We start from the raw sequence: 23,947 nt of genomic DNA, 5'->3' as shown, positions 1-23,947 counted from the left end.
AGCTGTTTTCATAAAATCGTAACGATTGTGCAATCAATATTTAGTTATAAATATCACTACCACAATGAAGATAAAATCAATGGCTATCCAGTGGTACCACCCGCAACATCCCAAGACGAAAATTACCCGAGCAGGGTAATGCCAAACAAGACGTGTTTTGCCAGTTCCCAAGTGTCGGCTGCAAAAGTCGTGCCGCGCCAAAATTTCAATTGATTTCTAATCGTCGTGACATTGTTATATACCTGCTACAGGGTTTGTTTATGTAATCAAATGAAAGTTCAGAATGTGATCTTTCGAATGGTATATATATTATTCTCATCTGAGTTGATTGTAAGTGTTTTTTTTACCGTTAACAAAATTTCGGCCCATACCGTCACCAGACGACTTTGGCCATTCTAAGCATCAACGTCATACCGTCACCAGACGACAGTTGGCCACTGCTAGGGTTAAACAAGTTGGTTCTGTTCTATGATGTTCAATAGCATTAAAGTTACAAGGATTACCAACAGGGTGCAGCACTATTATTTCTTTTATATTTATGACAACAGCTAATTTGCAACCAAAAGGTGAGTGAGCGTAGCGAACGAACTTCAACCTGGAGGCGAGTTAGCGTAGCGAACGAGTTAACCTGAGGGCAAGTGAGCGCAGCGAACGAGCTCCAACCTAAAGGTGAGTGAGCGTAGCGAACAAACTTCAACCAGGACGTGATTGAGCCATGCGAACGAGATAATCTTGAAAATTAAGAAGTTAAACGGGGCAAAGCCCGCGGGTTACAGCTAGTTTCCCATAAAGGGAACAATTTATTACTGTAGGTAATAGGTATCATTGAAAAACCTGGGCCTGATATTGCTTTTTTTAATGAAGATGTTTAATAGTAAAATTTTGAATGTTAAATAAAAGTGCTGTTACCATTAAATCATAAAATGAGCAGTTTTTGTGTGAATAAAAATGGCTGCTATTTTGAAAGCTAAAGATTGTGTTTGAATGATTATTTTTGTATCAGTTTATTGCTACCTAAAATTGTACAAGGTATCTTCAACAGCTTTAAATATATTATAATAATACCCGCCGCAGCAAACCTGCAGACTAAGCGAATTTCCATTTACCTGATTGGATTTTCAATTAAATCTATATAATTTTTAAATAGCATACCTAGATTTGCTGCTACAGGGAGGGTAAATACCCCCGCCGCAGCAAACCTGCAGACTAAGCGAATTTCCATTTGATTTACACTGAAATGTCTACTTAAAAATATAACATTTTTTCCCGATTTAAATAGAATTAGTTTAACAAGTACTTAGGTTTGCTGCATCAGGGAGGTAAAACTGTTTTTTTTTATGTTAATAGTTAGTAAGAAATAAAAACATTTTTCAAATTTGATCAAAATATGTTCATAAACAAGCAAACTACAACAGTTTACTTATTCTCCATAAGAATAACATGGGAATTTTAAATTTACAATTTTTTGGAATTTTCTCCGTAACCATTAGGCGCATAATAACGCTTCAATATACTAAATTATTTGTTTTTTTTAAGCTCTACAAAATGGTTTGGAAAGAAATTGCTAAATTTTATGTTTTTTTGGGTCAAAAATGCGAAAAACCTATTTTTACCCCATAAAACCCCCGTTCCCATGGTCCGATCATGCTGGATCGCGAACTCGTTCGAATAAACGTAGGTTTACACGTTTGCACCGAATTTCATCAAAATCGGATCATTTTTGCTCGAGTTATCGTGCTAACGAACACATATATATATATATATAAATATATATGAATTTGAACGGATGGTGTTTTTGGTCTCTAGGGACCTCGAAACGAAAAAAAAAAATCGGTCCCGCGTCCAGGTCTTACCATGAGTACCACGGTAATAGCTTATTCCCTATATGGGAAATTCGCTAAAAAAAGGCATAAATCTCACCAACAAGGTTTTTTAGAAAAAATTTTGTTCTTGGTTTTTTCCCATAACAAATATTTGTAAGGTTTTTGTACTTACCGTTTGTACCTTACCATAAAGCTTTAGTTCATAAGGGTACCGGCAAATACAACAAATCTATTGACAATTGAGAACTTTGAATTGAATGAATATATGGCATCAAGAGTGCTTATATATAATATATAATAACAAGTTACAGAAAAAAGTGTAGGCAAACATTTTTTCATTAAAAAATCATCCTTTCTCCTTATTCCTTCAGGAAGAAGAACTAAAGAAGAAACAAGATCTTGAGATGGGTGGATGGGTTGGTAAGAACACAGAAAATGGCGAGGAAGAAAATAAAGGAAGCATAACAAAGGCACCGTCAATCCAAAGGTACTAGTCTGCATAATCTATTGACTCTATGCAAAATACCATAAAGTACCTCTGGATATTGCAAAATGCACCAGTGTGTTTTTGTAGCCAGTATGGGGTTTTCAAATAAATACTAGTCGTCATATCATCCAGTCAATTACTTAAAATAGACAAATATTAGTTAACTATTTAAAACTCTTCAATTTTTCTCTAGAGAGTGTTTATTTTATACTTATAATCTGGAGTGTTCAAAAAGAATAAAATACCAAGTCTGTTATAATGCCTTAGAAGTTAATAAAAGACATATCAATATTTTTGTACTGGTAATTTGAGTAGTATGTTTAATGATTCAATGTGTTAAAAGCAAACTTTAATGTTAAATAACTTATTGTAAACTCTTCATCCCTTAACCCTCTGAGTGTCCCTTGTTTTGGCCTTAATGTCTGCCTATTTTTTGCTCATTTGCAAGGTTTTATTAAAGCGGATATGAGAAGCTTGAAAACAATGTTAATTATACTGTTCTATATACCATTTTGTTTGGAAAATCATGGGCTTCAATATTATACATAGAACATAAGGAACATTTGTTTCAAAAAAATTTTTAGGTAAAAAAAAATATTTTGGAACATAAAAAAAAAAAAAAAAAAGTTCGCGCTCAATGAAATTGTATAAATTATAGGCCTATAAATATTTGAAAATAGCCACTTTGTTCTAAATTTTATGAGGATTACAAATATATAATAATATAAGGAAGTAGATTTGCAAATAAATAGTTATGGGCAAAAAACAGATTTCAGTACATAGCGTTTAGCTAAGAATGCATAGCCTAACCATAGCTAGGAATCTGGCTGATAATTTACATCAATATCACTACCTACTTCTTCAGGATCATCAACCAGCCCTTCAAAATCACTTAAATCTTCTTATAATGCACCACGTATATCACTACTTTTGATTTTTAACACTAAAACAATGATAAACATAATAAAACACATCAGTCATCGGTCCGAGGTTAACCAAGCTGTTTACAAATACGCACGTCAGCTGTCTGCTACAATATTTTCAAAACTAAAATGAATAGCGCTTAGAGACAGACCTAGGGAGAAAGCTCTGAATCTGTCAAATAAAACGATACCTAACTCGATCCAGTTCAATCCGATTTTGTCAGTCATTCGGAGTCATTCGGAGTTTTTGTCAGTCATAAGCCTTCGCTGTAAACAGTGTTTGTGAGTCGCTGCAGCGACAAATAACACTCGGAGGGTTAAAAGAGCGTTGCAGTTAAAGTGGTTATCCTATAAGTAATTAAATATCCAGTAACAAATAAGAAGTTTGAATGCAATTTTGTAAGTAAAACTAAGGTAGGACTAGTGATTTTTTGATTTTTCTTCTCAACAACATAAATCTAAGTTTGTTAAAATACTATTGTTTAAATGGATTGACAGATCTTGTTTGGAGAAAATCCTGAACCCCGCATTAAGTTGGAAAATATTCATCCCGATAACAAACTCCACAATTTCGAGTCCTGTTCATCTTTAGTAACAACTCAAACTTAAAATAGTGGGTCTGTATAAATAAATGTGTTTTGTTTGCATTCTTTTACTATTTGTTTTTTTCTTTTGTGTTACTTTTATTCTGTTCTCATTATGATTTTTTTCATACAGGTTGACAGTATGAGTTTTGAAGAGATTCTTCATGGATTGTGATATTTTGTTCATAAAGCATTCTTTTACACGTCAATACTAACCATTGTAAGTTTTATTTATTTGCATTTTATTAATATTTATTTTTGTTATTATTATATTTATATTTTTCCAATTTTTATTCTATTATATATTAGTATGATTATAATATTATTTAAATTTAGACTCCTACAACCTTTGACTATTGATGAAACTAGACATTCTATCCCCATGTTAATGTTGTTGCCAGTTTTAAAATCTAATTTGCCTTGTTGATGTGAGCCACCGACAGATTGCGCTGATCTAAATTATGTTTTTTACAAAGTCAAACTGATGGACCGACTTTAAGAGTTATATCACACTGTTATGACCAACTATGTCAGCAACAAAAAATAAAAAAGGGATATAGAATTTTGGACACTATCACATTCTATGACTGGCTCACACAACTACATTCTTTTTAAGTAAAAAATTGGTGACCATTGATCCATAAAGATGGGATTTCTACTTCTGTATCCAATAGTATCAATGTATCAATGCTACAACCAAACCACTGATTTAGTTGTTTTATAAAGCACTATATATCCAGTGAAAATAAAAATTGTAAAACTAGAAACCTTTGTAGGTATGTATATTTTACAAGCTGTTATGTCAATTTGTATATCGTTAACGTATTTAGTATAAAACTGTATGTATAACGTTGCTTGATTATTTATATTCCAAGATGTAGTTAATGAGTAAGTAATTAAATGTTAGATTGAGCTAACAATGTTGAGCTTTTGTCTAACCCTCATCCATATGTAGGCATAACATAGGTAGGTGCTGACTATGCTTCTCATACATTATAGCTGAGTTTAGCACCCATAATCAACAGTAGTAACGCTTGTTTGGAGAAAACATTAGCTGTGGTTAATACCCATAATCTTCAGTAAGTAGTAAAATTGATTTTATGGAGAATAAGCTCTACTTGTTATTTTTGTTTGGAAATGAATGTTTGTCTCTATAATCGAAACCACACATCTATGCTTCTCTTTCTTTATATATAAAACAGCCAAGGAAATACAAGATCTAAAACATTTTTTTGAAAATTTAATTCAACAGTATATTACACGTTTTTTACAGTTACAATATCAGTAAATTTCATCCAACAAAAGTGCGTAACAAGTTTTTAAAATTTAACTTTGTTAACAATAAACTTACATATGATTGCTTAAAACTCCTGAGAAATGTATAGAACTATTTTACTGTACTTTATTGTAAAAAAAACTAAAATTCTTATTTAATTTTACGAAGTTGATGTGACCAGTTCAAACCACTGCCGTAAAGCATCACTCAATACAGAGGGAAGACTGTTGATGTCTCGTAAAATAAGGTAAAATGGGAACGGAAAACTGTCCATGTATGGTACGATACCCACCAGCTTTCCTCCGCTGAACTTGGGTAGTCTTATGTCCAGAATTGAGTCCTGAAACACATTACGGATTGACAAGAGGGTAATCCAAGCATAGTCATTTAAGTAAACTGCATCAGCATTAAAACACATGTCCGCTTCCAACATGTTAATACTTGCACTATCCCACAGGTCCTCTAATTAACAGTCGTTTCACACATATCAGTCCACATAAACACAATCATTGAAATACAAAAATATTATTTTCTAATCTCAAATACGTCCATCAGGCATCCAAACAATCGGTGGAAAGAAATCTGACACTGACTGACGGACGCCAGCAGAGCAACTGACGGACCTGCGTCGGAACTGCGCCAGAAGAGTGTAGATAATGCAATAGAAAATCCATTAAGGAATATTTTTGTGGACTGTGACGTGACTGATGTGACATGCCGTAACTGATACATGTGAATTGACCTTTATCAAACAATTCACAAAACACAACAAAACCAATTGCCTAAGTGATTATACTAGTTAATGTATAACAGTAGATTATACCATAGACTAGGCAACACAAGTAGACTCCTCATCTCATTGTAAATTTTGAAGCTTGTTTTTGTGTCTAGTTCATGTACGTCCACACTGATCGCTGGGGTAGACAACATTTTGTTTCTGTTATTTTAGGGTTATTTTCATGATTTGTGCTTTACTATTTGGTTATATAATTAGGAGACTAGTTATTGCTTAAGATTACATCGTTTTATTTGGTTAAATGAGGTTTTAAATGACTGAAATAACAAGAAACAAACTGTAAACAAAACATAACCTCTACAGTTGGACGTACAGAACTAACAATAAAATTGGCTTCAGCTGTTCCATAGGGATGACAAATCTACTAAGGGAGTATGATTTATCTATGATTATACCTTGCTTTGTGGGTTATCTACGATGACAAACACCATGAACACTCCAGAGTGCTTAGCCCTGCGGACCGCTTGTCTCACAACTTCTTCTCCGTCATTCATCACTCCTCGGCCGTCAGAGACTATCACCAACAGCTGGGCAATGTCCGTCACACCTAGAGAACATACGAGGAAAAATTCAAGAACTTCTGTTCTAATGCTTGCTACTTCAGTGTTTTCTGTTAATTGTAGTCAATGCCCTAACTACATATGATGTATAAATTAATTCCTCAAACACCATTCTGGTACAGACAATTTAGCGCTTTGAGGTTATAGTTTATTAGGAACTATATAGTACAAGGTTTTTGTAAAGACTGTTTTTTTTTTATTCTTTAATAGGTTCCTGAACTTAGTTGCAGACAGAAACTTTAAAATAAACACAAACACAAATGCAAAGCGGGTAAAAATAAACTGTTTTGTACAATTAAAATAAAAAAGTATCAATAAATTTTTTTTATAACATACAACAAATAATATCTCACACTTGATGAATAATTAATTCCAAATTAATGAAGTTTACATACCTCGTCGTGCCGGGACCTTCTCAAACAAACTGACAGCGAAGTTTACCAAAGCCCCAACCTGAGTCTTTTGCTGTTCAAACGAAAACTGTTGCAACAACCTGTAAAAATAATTTTGTTTACATGCTGTAATAAATACAACAATTAAAGATCTAGAACTAACATTCATAACTAGATAGTTCATTTTTTTTTTAGAAAAAGCACTTGGCTTAGAAACACATTATGATAGAAGAAATAGATGGACGAATAACTTACCCAAGAAAATATAGCAGCTAGCCTCTTTGTTCTTAAATTCCAAATCCTGGCCTAGAGCCTTACTCAAATAAAGGGTTTTCCGTCACACTACTCACTGAAGAATTTCTTCTTAAATTAGGAGTAATTCAGTATCAGTTTTACGTTTAGTGTTCTTTTACTGTGTATCTATTAGCCCCTGGACTCTAATTTTCTCAGGTAATCTGGCTGAGCTATATTCCTTTTCAAACAAATTCTAACCAGCCAAATTGCTTTCCTTTAAAATATTAATCAAGAAAATAAGGTTCCCGGTAATTGACACACACAAATTTCACAACACAATTTGATATTTTGTCCCTACAAGGGGACTTTGCAGAAGTAAGTAGGTATTTCATAAAACATTCAGATTATTTTAGAATTAATAAAAGTACCCATCTTTGAAAAGAATCTCACATTTTAAGCAATAAATTTTATTTCCTAGTTTTCATGTTCAACAACAATGATTTCTTAAAATCAACTTCTACAGTTGACAATCTCAACCACACAGTTTTAAACTCCATTGACACTAAGCCCTTTTGAAAGAAAAAAAATGTTCAATGCACCAACCTGGCACCAGAGTGCTCTGTGAACGGGTCGCCCAGCTGGTGAAGGACTTTAGGTGTCTCTCCAAAACTCAGGACTGCCAACTGTCCAGCCTCAAGTAGACTGAGGGCTTTGCTGACGACAGCCAACGACTCAAACGCCAACTGTCACAACCAGTATTCAGTCAATAAGATAAGAAATATTACAAACTCAAAAAGATCTGGAGAAGTTAAATAGCATTAGCTTCTGGATATCAGGAGCTTCCTGATGAAGGTACCTCGTTCAGTAACCAGATTTACCCTTTCTCACCCATTCACCCCTTCTCAAGTACCAGATTTAGGGTACTTGTGGTCAGCCAAATTTACTTGAACGGCCCCCGCCCCCCATAGCCCGAGCTTCCCCAAGTTTTGAATGTCTCCCACAATCATAGAGTTACCGTTATTGTCACCCAAAATCAAGCCAAAATATTTGGCCAGTCTTGATTTTTGATTTATTACGTTTTGGCAAATTACAGAATAGTTAGTTATCATTTTACTTTAAAAGATCTTATTTTAGCTCAAAAAGATTATTTCAAAGGGTTCTTAGAAAACCATTTTTTGCTACCTCGTTTCCCCTTTAAATGTATGATATGATTATAAATGCTACAAAACAGAGGTAATATTTTTACACCAGCTACAACACAACTTAGTATTACAGGTCTATAGGATTCCAGGGACTGTAACAAAGTAACACAATTCAATTTTTATATTTACAGCATAAACCAGTTTACAATATGAAGACTTAATTTAGTACTGTACAAGCATTTTTGCAATTGGGAAGATAACAGGTATACATTTCGTGACAAGATACAACGTGTTTTGTGATAATATCTACAGTGGGTTTGAGTATAGTATGTAGTGATATGCATTGATCAGTAGACAGGGGGTTTTCCGCAAGTATATTTTTATTTATATTTACAACTCTTTATTCTTGCATTACTATACGTTACTTACCTCTTTAGAGTGGTTGTCAGCCATGCTGGAAGAATCGTCAATAGCCAGGACAATCTGGTACTCTCTCTTGGCAGGCTTTGACCTCCTCAACCAGATCTTATCCTTGCGGAACTGACTAGCAATGTAGGGTATCACCTAGAATAATTTCCATAACTTTCTAAATAATGTACAATTTTACCAACGAGCTCGCTAAATTGTAATGTACCATTAACATTTAAATAACGCAGACTCAAATACTGTAATAAATTCAAACGTGTCCTGAGATCCAGATAATATTATTGTCAGAGTATGTTTGGTAATTGCTAAATCTTTTTTGAAGATACTGGAAGTTTTTAAAACACAGAGTTTTAAGAAAATGTGCTGTAGAAATGAATATGCTTAGCTTTGATACATAATTTAACAGACTGGCAGTACAAAAGGAATCATATTGAAGACTTTAAAAACCCAGAAAACAATTGTATCGCAAGCAATATTACTGTGTAAATTAATAATGGCCATTACAGGTGAAAAAATTGCCTAAAGCAAAAGGGGAAATTAGCACTACCAAAGCTATGAGCGTTTTTAAGTAAAATGTAAAAGAATAGCAAAAGAGGCAAAATCTCTGGTTGCCACTCTATAAAAAGTTGACATAAGGATAAGGATGTAATATACAGCACAAGGACCAAGGTTTTAGGATTCCTTTTACGATACGAAGCTTGCCTGGATGAGAAAGAGTGTTCTAGGAATGGACTAATTCAAATCAATGTAAGCCTGCTATAAAAAATATTCTTAAAAGTTATGTTCAAATTTTCCATTCAATTGAAACTATCTACTTAATGCTACCTTTCGCATGTTGATCCTACGCCCAGTACGGTAATCTCCCTGTAGCCGAGAGGCGTGAGTTGGCTCCAACACCAACCGCAGTTGTTCGCTCAGCTCGCGCGACAGGTCAGCCGTCACACCACACAGTCGCTCCCACGCGACCACTGCCTCTCCCGCAGCAGGCGGCTGCAAAGTAGCTTGTTAGTTTGTGATGAAAGTGTCAAGACAATAAGATTTATTGGAAACACTTTTCATAAGGAAATTTGATTAACAAGTTTTAAGTTGTAATGCTTGTTGTTTGTTGACTTAACAGAATCAGAAAGAATCTACCGGTATGTTCTGTCTTTACACCATCATACAGACTTCAGTCCACATTAACAGGCAATTTAAAATTTCCTATCCAAGCTTAAAAATTAAATATTTGTAACCAAGAATAGGCAACTTAGACAATCTCCCCAAACTAGTAGCTTACCTGACTCCAAGAGGCCAGTTGTTGCTCCAGCTCACGTCGGATGCCGTCTACGTCCACCTCTGCTATGCCCAGGTCTGTCTCCTCACTCATGTTTGTGTGATACCAGCTTTCCGCTCCTCTCTGTACAGTCTCCGTCTCCACCACTTCCCCCTCCACCTCCATCTTGGCCTCCCCCTCCACTCTCTCCCCGTCAGCGGCCGGCTGCTGAACACCATCCTGCTTCTGGTCATTGGCCTCCCTCAACTTCTCCGGGTTGACACTTGTCACTTGATCAGTGTCTGCTGGCTCGTCTGAAATAGGGAGTTTCTTATTGAGTTAATTGTTAAAAATGCTGAATGCAACGCATTTGTGAGGGTTGCAAGGACGGTTAACTCAACCCGTATGAGAATCAAACGGTAGTGTGGAAACGTAGTGTGGTTTCTACGTTTCCAGTAATGGTAGTGGCATGACCATCTCCCTTGGGACCTATATTGAACGGTGAACTTAAATCAGTAAAGTTAGTAAAGACTACAAATCCATATATAATTTTCTCAAAGTTCATGTGTACTTTGGGATTTATATATGGATTTGTAGTCTTTACTGATTTATTTTCACCAAAATATTTAATGATTTAATCAATTTCCTGGTTTATAGAAAATACTGTACAAAATATACAAAAAATTAAAAACTTTCTTTGATAATGTGTATTTTCCCTTAAACATCCACGTCCAGTGGTTGGTTTAGAAATCCTTTTAAACACACTTCAAACATATTTTACATTTGTCCCTGGCACATTGGTTGTTTAAGGTTTTACTTAAATTTGGTCTTGGCGTCTTTTTGTCCAAGACAGACGGTGCACCGCGCCTTTTTACTGGGAGGCTAGATCAGTGGACTCTATGGTTGGGCATTTCCATCCAATTGGTTTACAGGTACTAAGATTTTTTGGCAACTTCAATACTATCATAATTATAAATAATAAAGTTATTAACACGTTCGCTACTGAGCGTCGCATATATGCGACGCCGTGGTCATTGCCACAGACCGAGGTATACATTTAAATCTTACACATAGACCGGCTGTCACTTGGATAACAGTACACACAGACCACGGGCGAATGCCTGTAAAACAGTGATCTTTTACATTGTAATACAATAAAATCGCGTTTGTAAATAAATTATTCTTGTATTTTGTATTTTTTATAACCTTTTGTAATGTCGCATATTTGCGACGCCCGGTCTACAGCAAAGACAATAGTGAAAATTACCATAGTCTTCTTGAAATAGACTAAATGTCGCATATATGCGACAGTTCATTTTTTGTGTTTTAAGGTGAAAGTAAGTAACAGATTATTCAAGAACAGTTTATAACTGAACAAATATAAAGGCTACATAGGATAATGCAGCATACATACTGCATACATACATACAGTGATGCAGAAAAGTAAAGACCAGTTTTTCCAACTATTATATGACGTCACCAATCATCATATCCACAGACCAAGCGACGCAGTTGTGCGTCAGACATCTCTGTAGACCACTGCAGGGAATTCAGTGCCTTCAAATAGACCACTACAAAGATATAAGCATTTTAATAACATTAGAACCCCGACGCAAATATGCGTTGGCAGTCTATTTTAATGTGACTAGCCGTCGCATATGTGCGTCGCTGGTCCATGTGAATGGAAAATTTTGTACTATTGCAGTAGCGAACGTGTTAATAATAATTATCATAATAAAACTGAGACACTAATACACGCACAGGGGTACACTAGACCTCCCAATGAACACTGTACTGGTAACACAAGCATGCATGTGGGGGTAAGCCAGACCCAGGAGGGTGATAAAAGTTCAATGACTCGGTCAAGACTAACAACCCTGCTGCCAGATGATAGCATATGCTATTTTAGGTGGCTACTGTTATGCTCACCAGAGTTGCCACCATACTTGTAAAATTATGACAAAATTATCATATGATGTGGTATGTCAAACCCCCGCGCGCACGGTTAAGGGTTAACCTCATTGTAACTACAGTACTGACCTTGATCCAAGGTCATGTCCTTATCATCTTGCAGAGGTTCAGCCTCTTCGTCCTCTTTGTTTGGTAGCTTCTGTTCAGCTGCTTGTTCCTTTAAGTGGAAGTAAAACAAATGTTACACCACCATTATGGTCAGTATACAAACATTCATAAACACATATTGATTTTGTTACTTTAGTACTAAGTTGTTTAAAACTGTCAGACTATCTGACTGAATTATTGTTCTAATTTCATTTGCATACATTTTATAATTTTGTAAAATATTTTTTCTATTTTCATTTTCCAATATGTTAATCACAAAACAGACTTACCTCTGTTGCTGCATCCATAGTCTGAGCATCATACTGATTCTGTTTAGCTTCCTTTATATGCTGATACATCTCAGCCGATTCATCCTCTTTAATACCTTCTTCTTCTGTTCTCCGGTCTGTCGTCTCGTTCTGCCTTTCCATGTTGATGGTCTTCAATTTCTTTTTCAACGGCTCTTGTACATCACCTGAAATCAAACAAAATTAGAGTTGCTAATCATCCAAAAACACATGCACTCATCTAAGTCAAGATAAACAGTCTACTTCTAGAATAAAAAAATAAAATTGTTGTATTCAGATTAATTTTTTAATTTCACTAATAGAATATAATTCTCTTTTCTGAGCTCAATACTTGACAGTCTATGAACACAGGATGGACACCAACCCAAAGTTCTTTGCTCTTCACTCTCCCCAGGTCTCTCTCTCTTCTCCTCCCGTGTTTGTTGTGTAGAGGAGGGGACGGCCTGAGAGCTCTCCCCTCTCCCCCCCGCCTCCGCCTCCCGCTGGTCTTGTTGTGCAGCTCCAACGCCTTGCTCTTCTGGGCCTACACACAGTGATGACATTGTATCAGTGAACAGTACATCATCATTTTAGTAGAGTGGTCTAAAATACTGAGAAAGTTATTTTAGCTTAAATAGTTTCTTTTTTGTGTTATAACTATTGATAGTATACATTCCATTGCTACAACAAAGATTCAGCTAATTGTAGAATATAAATTGTTGTTTGAATGAGCCCCTAACAGTCACGGATTTAAATTTACTGATTTCTGTTGAATACATCGGATTTAAACTGAGCCTATCTGAAAGTATAACTTCATAGTCTATTCAACTTTAATTCATAGTAACAGAAACTAAGAGAGAAAATATAGTTTGAAAGCAGTACACACTGTGAATGGCTCAATCAACCAAGTTATACTTCATAAAAAAAATGCTGTAGCTGGTCAATCATAGCAATGTATATAGTACTTTAATCCCTTAAAAAATGGAATGATTTTACTTAAATTCTAATTTGGGGATAAAACACCTTTTTATTCAAACAGTTACACATATCCTTACCAAAATGAAATAGCTTATTCTAAAAAAAAACAAGCAATTAATATCATAATAAAAAACTATAGTATTTAGTCACCTTCTGCTGCACTTTCCTCTGGGTTCAACTCCTTTGATTTCTCACTCGTCTCGGCTTGTTTTACCTGTTACAGGACACACAAATCAATTTAAATACTGGAGAGATAGATGACAACAAAATAATAATATAAATTAATTTTTGTTTGACAGTAAAGTCAGAAAAATGTTATAAATGAGCAAAAATAATATAAGCTTGCCGTTATGCATTCAGATGAGAAAGTCTGACCTGGTCTTTAGAGCCAGTCTGCTGCTGAGCACTTGGAACCGCTTCAGAAGCTGGAAGATCTTCCGAGGGCTTGGCTTCTTCTTCTTCTTTCTTCTCTTCTTCATCAATTTTTGGCTCCTCGCCTGTTTTATTCTCATCTTTGGAACCACCTAAAATATTTAAGTTGATACAGTCATATATTCAGTACCTACTAATAATAAAAGATTGCAATAGACACCCAAGGTGTGAAAAGCTTAGCCTATTAGAAATAGATACAGTTTTGGAAGTACGACAATTGAAAAAGTACTTTGTTTGAATCAGAGCTAAAAATGATGGAAGTTTAAACTTACAAGACTGCAGTTGTCCTGTGGACACTGTAAAACTGTATGTTAATTATTTTATTTGAATTTCCTCCTTTTTAAAATATGGAAAGAAGAAGAATCTTAGACTGCTTTGAAAAAACGAATGAATGTTCTCTTTTCAAAAGTTACAGATTAAAACTACTAAGTTCCTATTTCACAAGAACCTGTCGTAAATATTTTTAACAATTCAAGTAAAATTTACCACCTTCCTTTGCTGAAACCTTAACTGGATTATTCTTACAAAGAAATCCCATCTAAGTTTCACAGCTTCATATTAACAAGTAAATTTTAGGAATGCTTTTTGTCTCTAACACTTAGTAACCTACCATCTTCATCACCCTTTTGATCCTCTTTATTCTCCTGTTCATCGACATCCATTGCCTCCACTTCCTGACTTTCTCCCCCTCCTCCTTCCTCCTCTTCATCACTACTGTCTTCCTCAGGTTGTTTGTCTTTCTCTGGATCCTTCTCGGTTTCTTCAGTTTCCTCATCTCCTTCTTTGTCTTCTGGAAGTTTGGGCTCTGGAACAAACAAGAAAACCTTTTTTTTTTACTTTTGACTTAAGAAGTTCTGTATCTCATACACTGAACCCAATCAATACATACTAGAAATTTCATTTTCTTAAATTCATGTCCTTACAAATTTGATGGGCTTAGGTTATATTTATTTATTTTGTTTTCATCTTAGGACTCTAGACTCGGAATTGTTTTTCACATTACTTCAAGCTAGACGTAGGGGTTGCGGCATTCTTACTTAGATAAAATCAATTGGTGATTTGGCGCAATTTGAACTCGAGACCTCAGGGAAGTCCCACGCTCTACCACTAGACCAGCTCGCTCCCCAAAAATGGGGGTTGTTAGAGTCTAATGTTGTGAAACGTAAATTTAGGTATATCATTTTCCTGGTAAATGTTAAAATTTTAACCTCTGAGGTCAAGGTAAGACTTTAGACCATGTAGATTTCAGTAGAGATTTGAAACTGTAAGAATAATTTTTGTGAATCAAAAACATACTCAATACAAAAATACCCCCGTTGCAGCAAACCTGCATACTAAGCGAATTTCCATTTACCCGGCTTGATTTCTACTAAAATATTCCCTATAGATTTTCAGATTTATTTCCTATTTAAATAACATTAATTTTAGTGAGTAGTTAGGTTTGCTGCTACGGGGAAGATGTTGAGATGTGTTTTTTCAATTGAAATATTGATAGCTTAGTATGAAATAAACCAAATTGCCAAATATGATTAAAATATATCCATAAACAAGCAAACTAGAACAGTTTATTTATTCTCCATAAGAATAACATGGGAATTTTAAATTTACAATTTTTTAAATTTTCTCCGTAGTCAATGAACATTTTAAAAACACTTCAATATACTAAATTATTTGTTTTTTTAAGCTCTTCAAAATGGTCTAGAGAGAAATTTAGAAATTTTAAGTTTTTTGTTTCAAAAATGAGAAAAACCCATTTTTACTCCATAAAACCCCATAAATCCCTGATCCCATGGTCCGATTATGCTGGTTCGCGAACTCGTTCGACTAAATGTAGGTTTACACGTTTGTACCAAATTTCATCAAAATCGGATCAATTTTGCTCGAGTTATCGCGCTAATGGACACATATATAAATATATATATATATTTATATATATGAATTTGAACGGATGGTGTTTTTGGCCTCTGGGGACCTCAAAACGAAAAAGTAAATCGGTCCCGGGTCTAGGTCTTACCATGAGACCTACGGTAATAGCTTATTCCCTATATGGGAAATTCGCTAAAAGAGAATGATAAATATCAAATTCAGTCAAAATCTAAAAGTTAAAGGAATTTATGATATTTTTAGCGAATTTCCCATATAGGGAATAAGCTATTACCATAGTACTCATGGTAAGACCTGGACCCGGGACCGATTTACTTTCTTGTTTTAAAGTCCCTAGAGGCCAAAAAACACCATCGGTTCAAATTCATATATATATATATATTTATGTATGTGTCCGTTAGCGCGATAACTTGAGCAAAAATGATCCGATTTTGATGAAATTTGGTACAAACGTGTAAACCTACGTTTATTCGAACGAGTTTGCGAATCAGCATAATCGGACCATGGGAACGGGGGTTTATGGGGGGTTTTATGGGGTAAAAATGGGGTTTTCCCATTTTTGACCCTAAAATAAAAAAAATTGCAATTTCTTTTTAAACCGTTTAGTAGAGCTTAAAAAATGTAATATTTTAGTATATTGAAGCACTGTTGTATGCCTAACGGTCATGAAGAAAAATTAAAAATAGTATAACTTAAAATTCCCATGTTATTCTTATGGAGAAAATGAAAACTGTTGTAGTTTACTAGTTTATGGATATATATTGATAAAATTTGGCAATTTTGTTTATTTCATCCTATACTATTGACGTATAGTCAAACACACTTTTTACCTTCCCCGTAGCAGCAAACCTAAGCACTCATTAAATCTATGTTATTTAAATTCGGAATAAATATGTCTATATAATATGTTATGGAAATATTTGAGTAAAAATGTAATCAGACAAGTTGAAGTTCGCTTAGTTTGCAGGTTTGCTGCGGCGGATGTATTTTACACGTAAATCAAAATGATGACAGTAAAAATAATCTGTATCGGCTGTTTTTTGTTAACTTAAGCTACAAAAGGTATTGAAGATAACATGGCCACTTTGAAGAGCTGTAAGATGGAAACTGCATTTTACTCAGCCTTGTGACTAACTCCAATCTATTTCTCGTGGCCAAATACCCTAAATTAAAGAAAAAAATCCTAGGAGAGGAAAAGGGTTTGCCCGTAAATGTTCTTATTTTAGATTATATGGTACAGTTTGAAGATCACAATATCATTATGTTTTTCTAAAAATATTAAAATATGAGTTTTAAAATTTAGTTAAATTCTACGATTGGCGTTGACTCTATCCTTAGTATTTGCACACAGTATTTGTATTGTAGTATTTGTACAGTTATTTGATAAATTACATCCATAAAATTTGTAATACTATTAAATGTTTGTCACTTTAGAACACCATTGTGTTTTCTTCATGCATACTAAAGGATTTGATAGATGAATTCACAGAAACGAGACCTTTTTAAAAAAATCCAATTAATTTAATGAAACAAAAATTTAGGAATTTAACATAAGTAGTTTGCCAATAATTTCCAGACTGATGATTTGGCTTGCGGTACTGGATGAATGAATGCATTTTACAAATTTGACTTCAAGTGGCCATTTCAAGAGTTGTTTTGTGAATTTGCAACTTGATTGTTTGGCAGATCCTGCTAGAAATCTTCAGCAATGCTGGAATCTGAGGAGAATCTTTTTCCAAGAAGTTCATCATTCGATTGAGGTTTTCTTTCATCGGTTTCCTAGGAAGATTCACAAGTGTTCTTTCGTATCATGGAGGAAACAGCCTGATTCGATCACAGAAGATTTCCCAAGAACACTATGTTGATATTCTTCATCGACTCCTAAGGCCAACTGTAAAGTATTTTTCCATGATATAGTAAACATCCAGGATTCAATCAGAGGAATGTGCCACAACCTCTAATCACATAATCTTAACATCCTGGATTCCATACTAAGAAATCAATGTAGAAAAGCTACGCAGAAGAAGATGAAGTCGGAGGTCTACGAACTTCTCAAGTAAGTTCTCAGAAGAGGAGTCACAAGGCAAGATGCAATCTAGTCAGGAGAGTCAAAGATTGCACAGCGATGTCTTGTATTCTAAAATCACAAAGAGCTTTAAGTCAAATTAATAAATCAAACGTTAATAACGCTGCAAACATATTTCAATAAAGTATAAGTTTCGTACTGTTAAATCCAATATGTCCTCAACAAAAATAAATCTGCTTTCATGTCCCAAGGTTTCAATGAAAATGCAAACAGCCACAGAATCTTATGTGTAAAATGTTTATTTTCTGTTTCTTCAAAGCATTTATTGCATCAGACTGTTGAACGAGTTCAAATTAAGCTTTACTTATAGTTTTTTGGTGCATCCCTTTTATAAAGTGGGCGATCTTTCATTTTATACTATACATCTGACATCGCCAATGATACTGTATGTCTGTTTTCATTAGTATGATAAATATTCATCATTATGTTTGTTGCAAACCTTAAATTTTCTTACCTTAGCGACGTAGTTTCAAGTTAAATCATCTTTAAAAAGTCATGATAGGGATGCCATCGTTGGGAGTTGTTAAAAAGTAGTCGTAATAGAGGTGTCTTCATCGGTAGGTATAAGAGAGGTGTCTTGATCGGTAGTCATAAGAGAGGTGTCTCAATCGGTAGTCATAATCTAGATGTCATAATCAGTAGTCATAATCTAGACAAAGTCATAATAGGGAGGTCGTAGTTGAAAACAAGGCATTGCTGTGCAATCTTTGACTCTCCTGACTAGATTGCATCTTGCCTTGTGACTCCTCTTCTGAGAACTTACTTGAGAAGTTCGTAGACCTCCGACTTCATCTTCTTCTGCGTAGCTTTTCCACATTGATTTCTTAGTATGGAATCCAGGATGTTAAGATTATGTGATTAGAGGTTGTGGCACATTCCTCTGATTGAATCCTGGATGTTTACTCTATCATGGGAAAATACTTTACAGTTGGCCTTAGGAGTCGATGAAGAATATCAACATAGTGTTCTGGGGAAATCTTCTGTGATCGAATCAGGCTGTTTCCTCCATGATAGAAAGAACACTTGTGAATCTTCCTAGGAAACTGATGAAAGAAAACCTCAATCGAATGATGAACTTCTTGGAAAAAGATTCTTCTCAGATTCCAACATTGCTGAAGATTTCTAGCAGGATCTGCCAAACAATCAAGTTGCGAATTCACAAAACAACTCTTGAAATGGCCACTTCAAGTCAAATTTGTAAAATGTATTCATTCATCCAGTACCGCAAGCCAAATCATCAGTCTGGAAATTATTGGCAAACTACATTAATTTTGCTTGCATTGAAAAAAAAACTGGTCCCACTCTTAATTTCCATTTCAACAGGAATTTGGGCATCTTGCCCCAATTTTAACGAGCAGGATCAGTAGGGGGTTTTTTAGCATTCTTGGGTTTTTTGGGTATCGTGTTTATTCTTTTGTACAAGGCCTCTTCCTTTTGGTACTCGTAGACATTTTTTATACAGTGAGCAGTCTTGAGAGCCACAACTGCCACAGTCACAGTGTAACACATGCGATAGATCAAGCTCATTTTCACAGTGCAATTTAATTTTGTTCAAGCTAAATAAAAATTCTTCGCTTTCATAGAAAATTTAAGAGGGAAGTCTTGTGTATCTATGGTAACGAACTGTGTTTAATCTAATTTTGTCCCTTATGTGATGAATCTTGACACTTGTTATTTTTAATTTGTCAAATCTATTCTTCACTGCAGGGCAAGACTTTTATAGTTTGATCAAAATGATGAATTTAATGCACTTAAAAAATGTTATATTATAAAATCAGTTGGATATCAATGTCAAAGGAACAGATAACTATTCCTTATCGCGTTAGATTATATTTATTGTAGGGGTTGGTACTTGCCTTTTTTGGTCTACTTTTAACAATTATTTGTAGATGAGTTAGTTTGAGGATGTGAGCTGTGTTCCAAGTTTTGGAATAGACTAACCATGAAGTATGTTTAATCTATATGGGTTTGGTGAAGTCGGTGAATTAATGTCAAATCAAGTATTAAAAAAATGTGTACAGGGTTTTTACTTTGATGTACATATCTAGCTAGGGGGGACAATGCATCTAAGCCTCTCTACATACAAAACATGCGGAAATACAACAGTGCCATCACATTTCATCTCATTTGCATGATTTGTTGCCAACAAAGCCGGACTAGGTTATGAATGTAGTTCACCAAATGTTTAAGATTTGTGGTCAAATTCACTACAATTTATGGTCCATCCCATCCACTAAATACATGCACAGCTTTATGTGATCGAAATGGCCAAGCCAATTGACTGGGCTCGCATATCAATAAAGTTCAAGTTTTACAGCAACCTCAAGCACGATTTCACAAAACTACGCAATAAGTTAATCAATTAGAAACTAAGTACACGATGTTAAATACATTGGTCAATGTAGCAAGAGAAGAAATCAAAATTGCATAAACAAAACTCATGAAACAATTATAAGACCTCCAAAAAAAACTTTTGGACAGCCTATAGCCGATAAATGACAGGAAGTACTTTGTTCAACGAATTCATCAATCACGTTTTTTAAGGTACACAATCGTCATACTCATTATTATACTTATCCTCCCTTCTTTTAACTAAGATTTTAATAACTTCACTCTTATCTATCGCAGTTAGCTGAATTTCCATAAAACCTCAAGAGTAACTTTCAGTTTCGACGGGCTTCCCCTAGTTCTTTATATATTTCTTTTATGATGTTTATTCTATTCAGATTACTAAAAAAATGTAGTTTAAGATCAGACATTAAAAAACCCAAATTAGCAAGTTGATCCTGAAAGCCAGAAGCTACAAACTAAAATTTGTACTTGCACTACCTTTCTTCCAATATCTTACACATTTGACCACCTTCCTCAGTTGTTTTGATGTTCATCTATTTTTTCTTGGCCAAAAATATCTATTTTATCTTTTTTTTGCTTAATAGTTCTTCACTGTTTACATAGGTACTGATTATCTTTCTTTTTTGTTAATTTCTTCTTCCCAAATGATCCTAGGGCCCCTGTATCAGATGGTAATTTTCAATCTTTCTCTTCCTTAGATAACATTTTGACTGAACCAATTCAGAAGAACGTCATATCTTAAAAATGTCAAGAAAGTTGATCACATGATTGTACTGATAACTGTAGGAAATGGGAGGAGGAAGGCTGGGGGAAAGTGAGATTCATAGATATGAATAACAGCACACAGAGTTAGTGTTGTTATATCCATGGGGACAATACTCTGTGTCATTCTACCACAGTGCATGTAGTTATTCCCCACCTACACTGGGAGCCAATAAATCTCACGATTTAGGTATGGTAGAAGTAGTTTAGTATGGTAATTGTATTTTCTCAATACTTCTTACTAGAGAGGTTGGTGTGCATAAGATTTTACCAACACTCCCCCTCAACGGCAGGGAGAAAGTATGTGTCAGAATGCTGATACCGTTTATTTGTATTTTTCACCAAGCGCTTTTGTCTGCATTTTTAGCTTTTGTCTGATGGAACTGTATGTGCCTTGTTTTTGCTGAGGTTCCTTTTAATTTGTTGGATTGATTTTATTTCTGTGAGCGAGGTTTTATTTTCCTTGTTTGTATAGACTACAGCAGGAAAATCTGATTCTTCTATTATAATTTACATTTATTATTTATGCTACATATCTATATCTATAAAAGAGGAACTATGTATGTGTGTGTGTATGTATATACGTTATGGACTCCGAAGCCGCTCGACAGATTGTAATGAAACTTTCAGGCATTATTAAGCATCTTTCAAGGATGGTTCGAGTGAAGTTTGGTGCAGATCTATCAAAAGGGCTCTGCCCCAGAGGGTTTTAAGTGGGCCAATGTCAGACTTTTTGATCTACAATGTTTACAAATAAATATAATTTAAAAGCAGATGTTTACTTTTACCAACTGTTTTGTAGGTTTGAATAATTACAACATTCTGTATTAGCATTAGTCATGATTTGAAATAGTGCCACAGTGTTTCTACAGAGTGCAGCACAGAAAACTATTTTACTTTTGAATAAGTCCAAATGTATTAAACCCCAATCGCAGCACACCTGTGCACTTAACAACGTTTAAATTCTCCAATGTTAAATATTAAAACATAAAAACCTTTAATAAAGTATTATAAACAATAAAAGGGATGACTTTTTAAAATTTATGACAACGGCTAATTTGCAATCAAAAGGTGAGTGAGCGTAGCGAACGAACATCAACCTGGAGGCGAGTTAGCGTAGCGAGCGAGCTAACCTGAAAACAAGTGAGCGCAGCGAACGAGCTCCAACCTAAAGGTGAGTGAGCGTAGCGAACGAACTTCAACCGGGACGTGATTGAGCCATGCGAATACTTATGAAGTTAAACGGGGCAAAGCCCGTGGGTACAGCTAGTATCTTATAAATCTTATAAAATACCTAACAATAACCCAGTCCCACCCATCTTTAAACCTTTAATAAAATACACATAAAGAAGGATACCCATCAAACTTAATCACTGCATTTCCATCTCCATCAATCATAGTAGCTAATTATGTAAATGTACTTATTAAAAACAACATCCCACACACATCAAAATCATTATGCAAACATGCAAAAGACTTTATTAACAAAATACAATTGCAAGACATCTCAGACAGATTTACCCTTGCTACCACAGATGTTGAAAACATGTAGGGAAAAATTTCACATAAAGAAGCAATAGATGACGTACTAAACAAAGCTCATAGCATCCAACAACTTTGCATATGACGAAATCAACAGTATTTAAAATAACTGCATCCATAAGAAAAGAACTGAATAAAGCTACTTTATTATGGTAAAATATATTATGACCCTCAAGGTCTGTCCATGGGAACTATGATCCATATTAGCAGAAATCTACATACCATACTCAACCAAAATGAAATTTATCCATGTTTTCCTCCTGGATTGATAATGAGTAATAATAATAATAATAGGTTAAATACCTTGTTTACGTCCTCAATCCAAGTCATCTTTTATAATGACTATAGTTTCGGGGCCAACAGCCCCATTGTCAAATTTTCTGTCTTGTATCATGCCTTGTATCTATGCTACTGTTGATAGCATTGGTCACCGTTGAAGTTCACATATATACATACACTGACACACAAATCATTTATATTTACATGTAACATTGAGAATTTATACTTTTGGCCGGTCCAAACAAAAGTGATTATATCGTTGTGTGGACCGGTACACTGACTGACTGATTCCTGTTAGTATCGGCTAACATGAATCAGTCAGTCAGTGTACCGGTCCGCACAACGATTAATAATAGGGCCAAGAAATTATTGAATTAATAATTATTGAAATTAGTAGGATTGACAAGTTTAAGAAGATTGAATAACTAGTATCTGAAATATGATGATTTTAGCGAATTTCCTTGTAGGGAAGTAGCTATTATCGTATGTGGCACGGTAAGACCTAGGCCCGGGACCGATTTACTTTTTCGTGTTGATGTCCCCAGAGCCCAAAAACACAATTTGTTCAAATTTGTATATAATGTGTTTTTATATATACAGTATTTATATATACATCCGTGAACACGATAACTTGAGTAATTTTTGTCCAATTTCGATGAAATTTGGCTTGAAGGTGTAGGGCAAGATAAACTTGAATGAGTTCGCAAACCAGCATGATCGGACTATGGGAACGGGGTGTTATAGGGGGTCATATGGGGTAAAACTTGTGTTTTCTTATTTTTGACCCTAAAAACATAAACATAAATCTAAAAACACAAAGTTTCCCAATTTCTCTGTCAACTTTATTAAAAAGCTAAAAAAAATAAAAATTATTTAGTACATCAAAGGGATTTTGTACGGTTAATGGTAACGGACAAAATTCAAAAAATTGTAAATTAAAAATGTTTATGTTATTCTTATGGAGAATATTGTAAAATGCCGTAGTTTGCTTGTTTATGGGTATAGTTTGATAAAACTTGGTACTGTACTGTAAATGTATTTATTTTATACTAAACTATTATTATTTTACAAAAAATTGCACCTAGGTACCCATTTAACCTAATATTAATTAAATGGATTTAATTAAAATCAATTCAGGTAGATGGAAATTCGCTTAGTCAGCAGGTTTGTTGCGGCGGGGGTATTTTTATCTAGCATGTTACCTTTCATAGCGTCAATATCAAATGGGTTATCTTCCTCTCCTTCATCTTCTTTGTCCTTTCCCTCCCCATCATCCAGCTGAAGGTCGTCTGGCAGATCCAAGGGTTCTGGCTCAGGCGGAGGCTGGTTATTTCCTGAGAGTCAAGAGTCAATATTAAATTAAGATACATGATACAACACCCACAAAATAGA

At 34.7% G+C, this 23,947-nt stretch overlaps 2 protein-coding genes across 5 annotated transcripts in view; one reads left to right on the top strand and one right to left on the bottom strand.

Annotated features, from left to right (window-relative positions):
• Positions 1 to 23,947, top strand: part of LOC128988157 (protein FAM177A1-like) — a 37,281-nt gene that overhangs the window by 5,906 nt on the left and 7,428 nt on the right. Inside the window, exons 4-5 of one of the 3 annotated variants that reach the window (XR_008490338.1) lie at positions 2,195 to 2,310; positions 3,951 to 4,037. Coding sequence is in view for 2 of the 3 variants with exons in the window: in XM_054409387.1 (XP_054265362.1) it covers positions 2,195 to 2,310; positions 3,732 to 3,825 (210 nt within the window). In the remaining variant the exon portion in view is untranslated. Of the gene's footprint in view, positions 1 to 2,194; positions 2,311 to 3,731; positions 3,868 to 3,950; positions 4,716 to 23,947 lie in introns of those variants that run through there. The other 2 variants (XM_054409388.1, XM_054409387.1) reach the window with 2 other exon arrangements.
• LOC128988155 (midasin-like) overlaps positions 5,083 to 23,947 on the bottom strand; it is a 64,693-nt gene continuing 45,828 nt past the window's right edge. For both annotated transcript variants that reach the window (XM_054409384.1, XM_054409385.1), the window contains exons 34-47: positions 23,758 to 23,889; positions 14,261 to 14,455; positions 13,594 to 13,742; positions 13,369 to 13,432; positions 12,626 to 12,784; positions 12,244 to 12,428; positions 11,936 to 12,023; positions 9,920 to 10,209; positions 9,469 to 9,633; positions 8,647 to 8,781; positions 7,679 to 7,818; positions 6,845 to 6,942; positions 6,285 to 6,436; positions 5,083 to 5,433 (exon numbers count right to left, since the gene is read on the bottom strand). In XM_054409384.1, coding sequence (XP_054265359.1) covers positions 5,254 to 5,433; positions 6,285 to 6,436; positions 6,845 to 6,942; positions 7,679 to 7,818; positions 8,647 to 8,781; positions 9,469 to 9,633; positions 9,920 to 10,209; positions 11,936 to 12,023; positions 12,244 to 12,428; positions 12,626 to 12,784; positions 13,369 to 13,432; positions 13,594 to 13,742; positions 14,261 to 14,455; positions 23,758 to 23,889 — 2,132 coding nt within the window. In that variant the 3' untranslated portion in view covers positions 5,083 to 5,253. The remainder of the gene's footprint in view (positions 5,434 to 6,284; positions 6,437 to 6,844; positions 6,943 to 7,678; positions 7,819 to 8,646; positions 8,782 to 9,468; positions 9,634 to 9,919; positions 10,210 to 11,935; positions 12,024 to 12,243; positions 12,429 to 12,625; positions 12,785 to 13,368; positions 13,433 to 13,593; positions 13,743 to 14,260; positions 14,456 to 23,757; positions 23,890 to 23,947) is intronic.

This window comes from Macrosteles quadrilineatus, unplaced genomic scaffold (genome assembly GCF_028750875.1).
Source record: "Macrosteles quadrilineatus isolate MER2022 unplaced genomic scaffold, UCM_ALF_1.0 Scaffold_2__2_contigs__length_208266976, whole genome shotgun sequence".
Classification (NCBI taxonomy): Eukaryota; Metazoa; Arthropoda; class Insecta; order Hemiptera; family Cicadellidae; genus Macrosteles; species Macrosteles quadrilineatus.
This window is presented reverse-complemented; position numbering and strand designations above follow the sequence as displayed.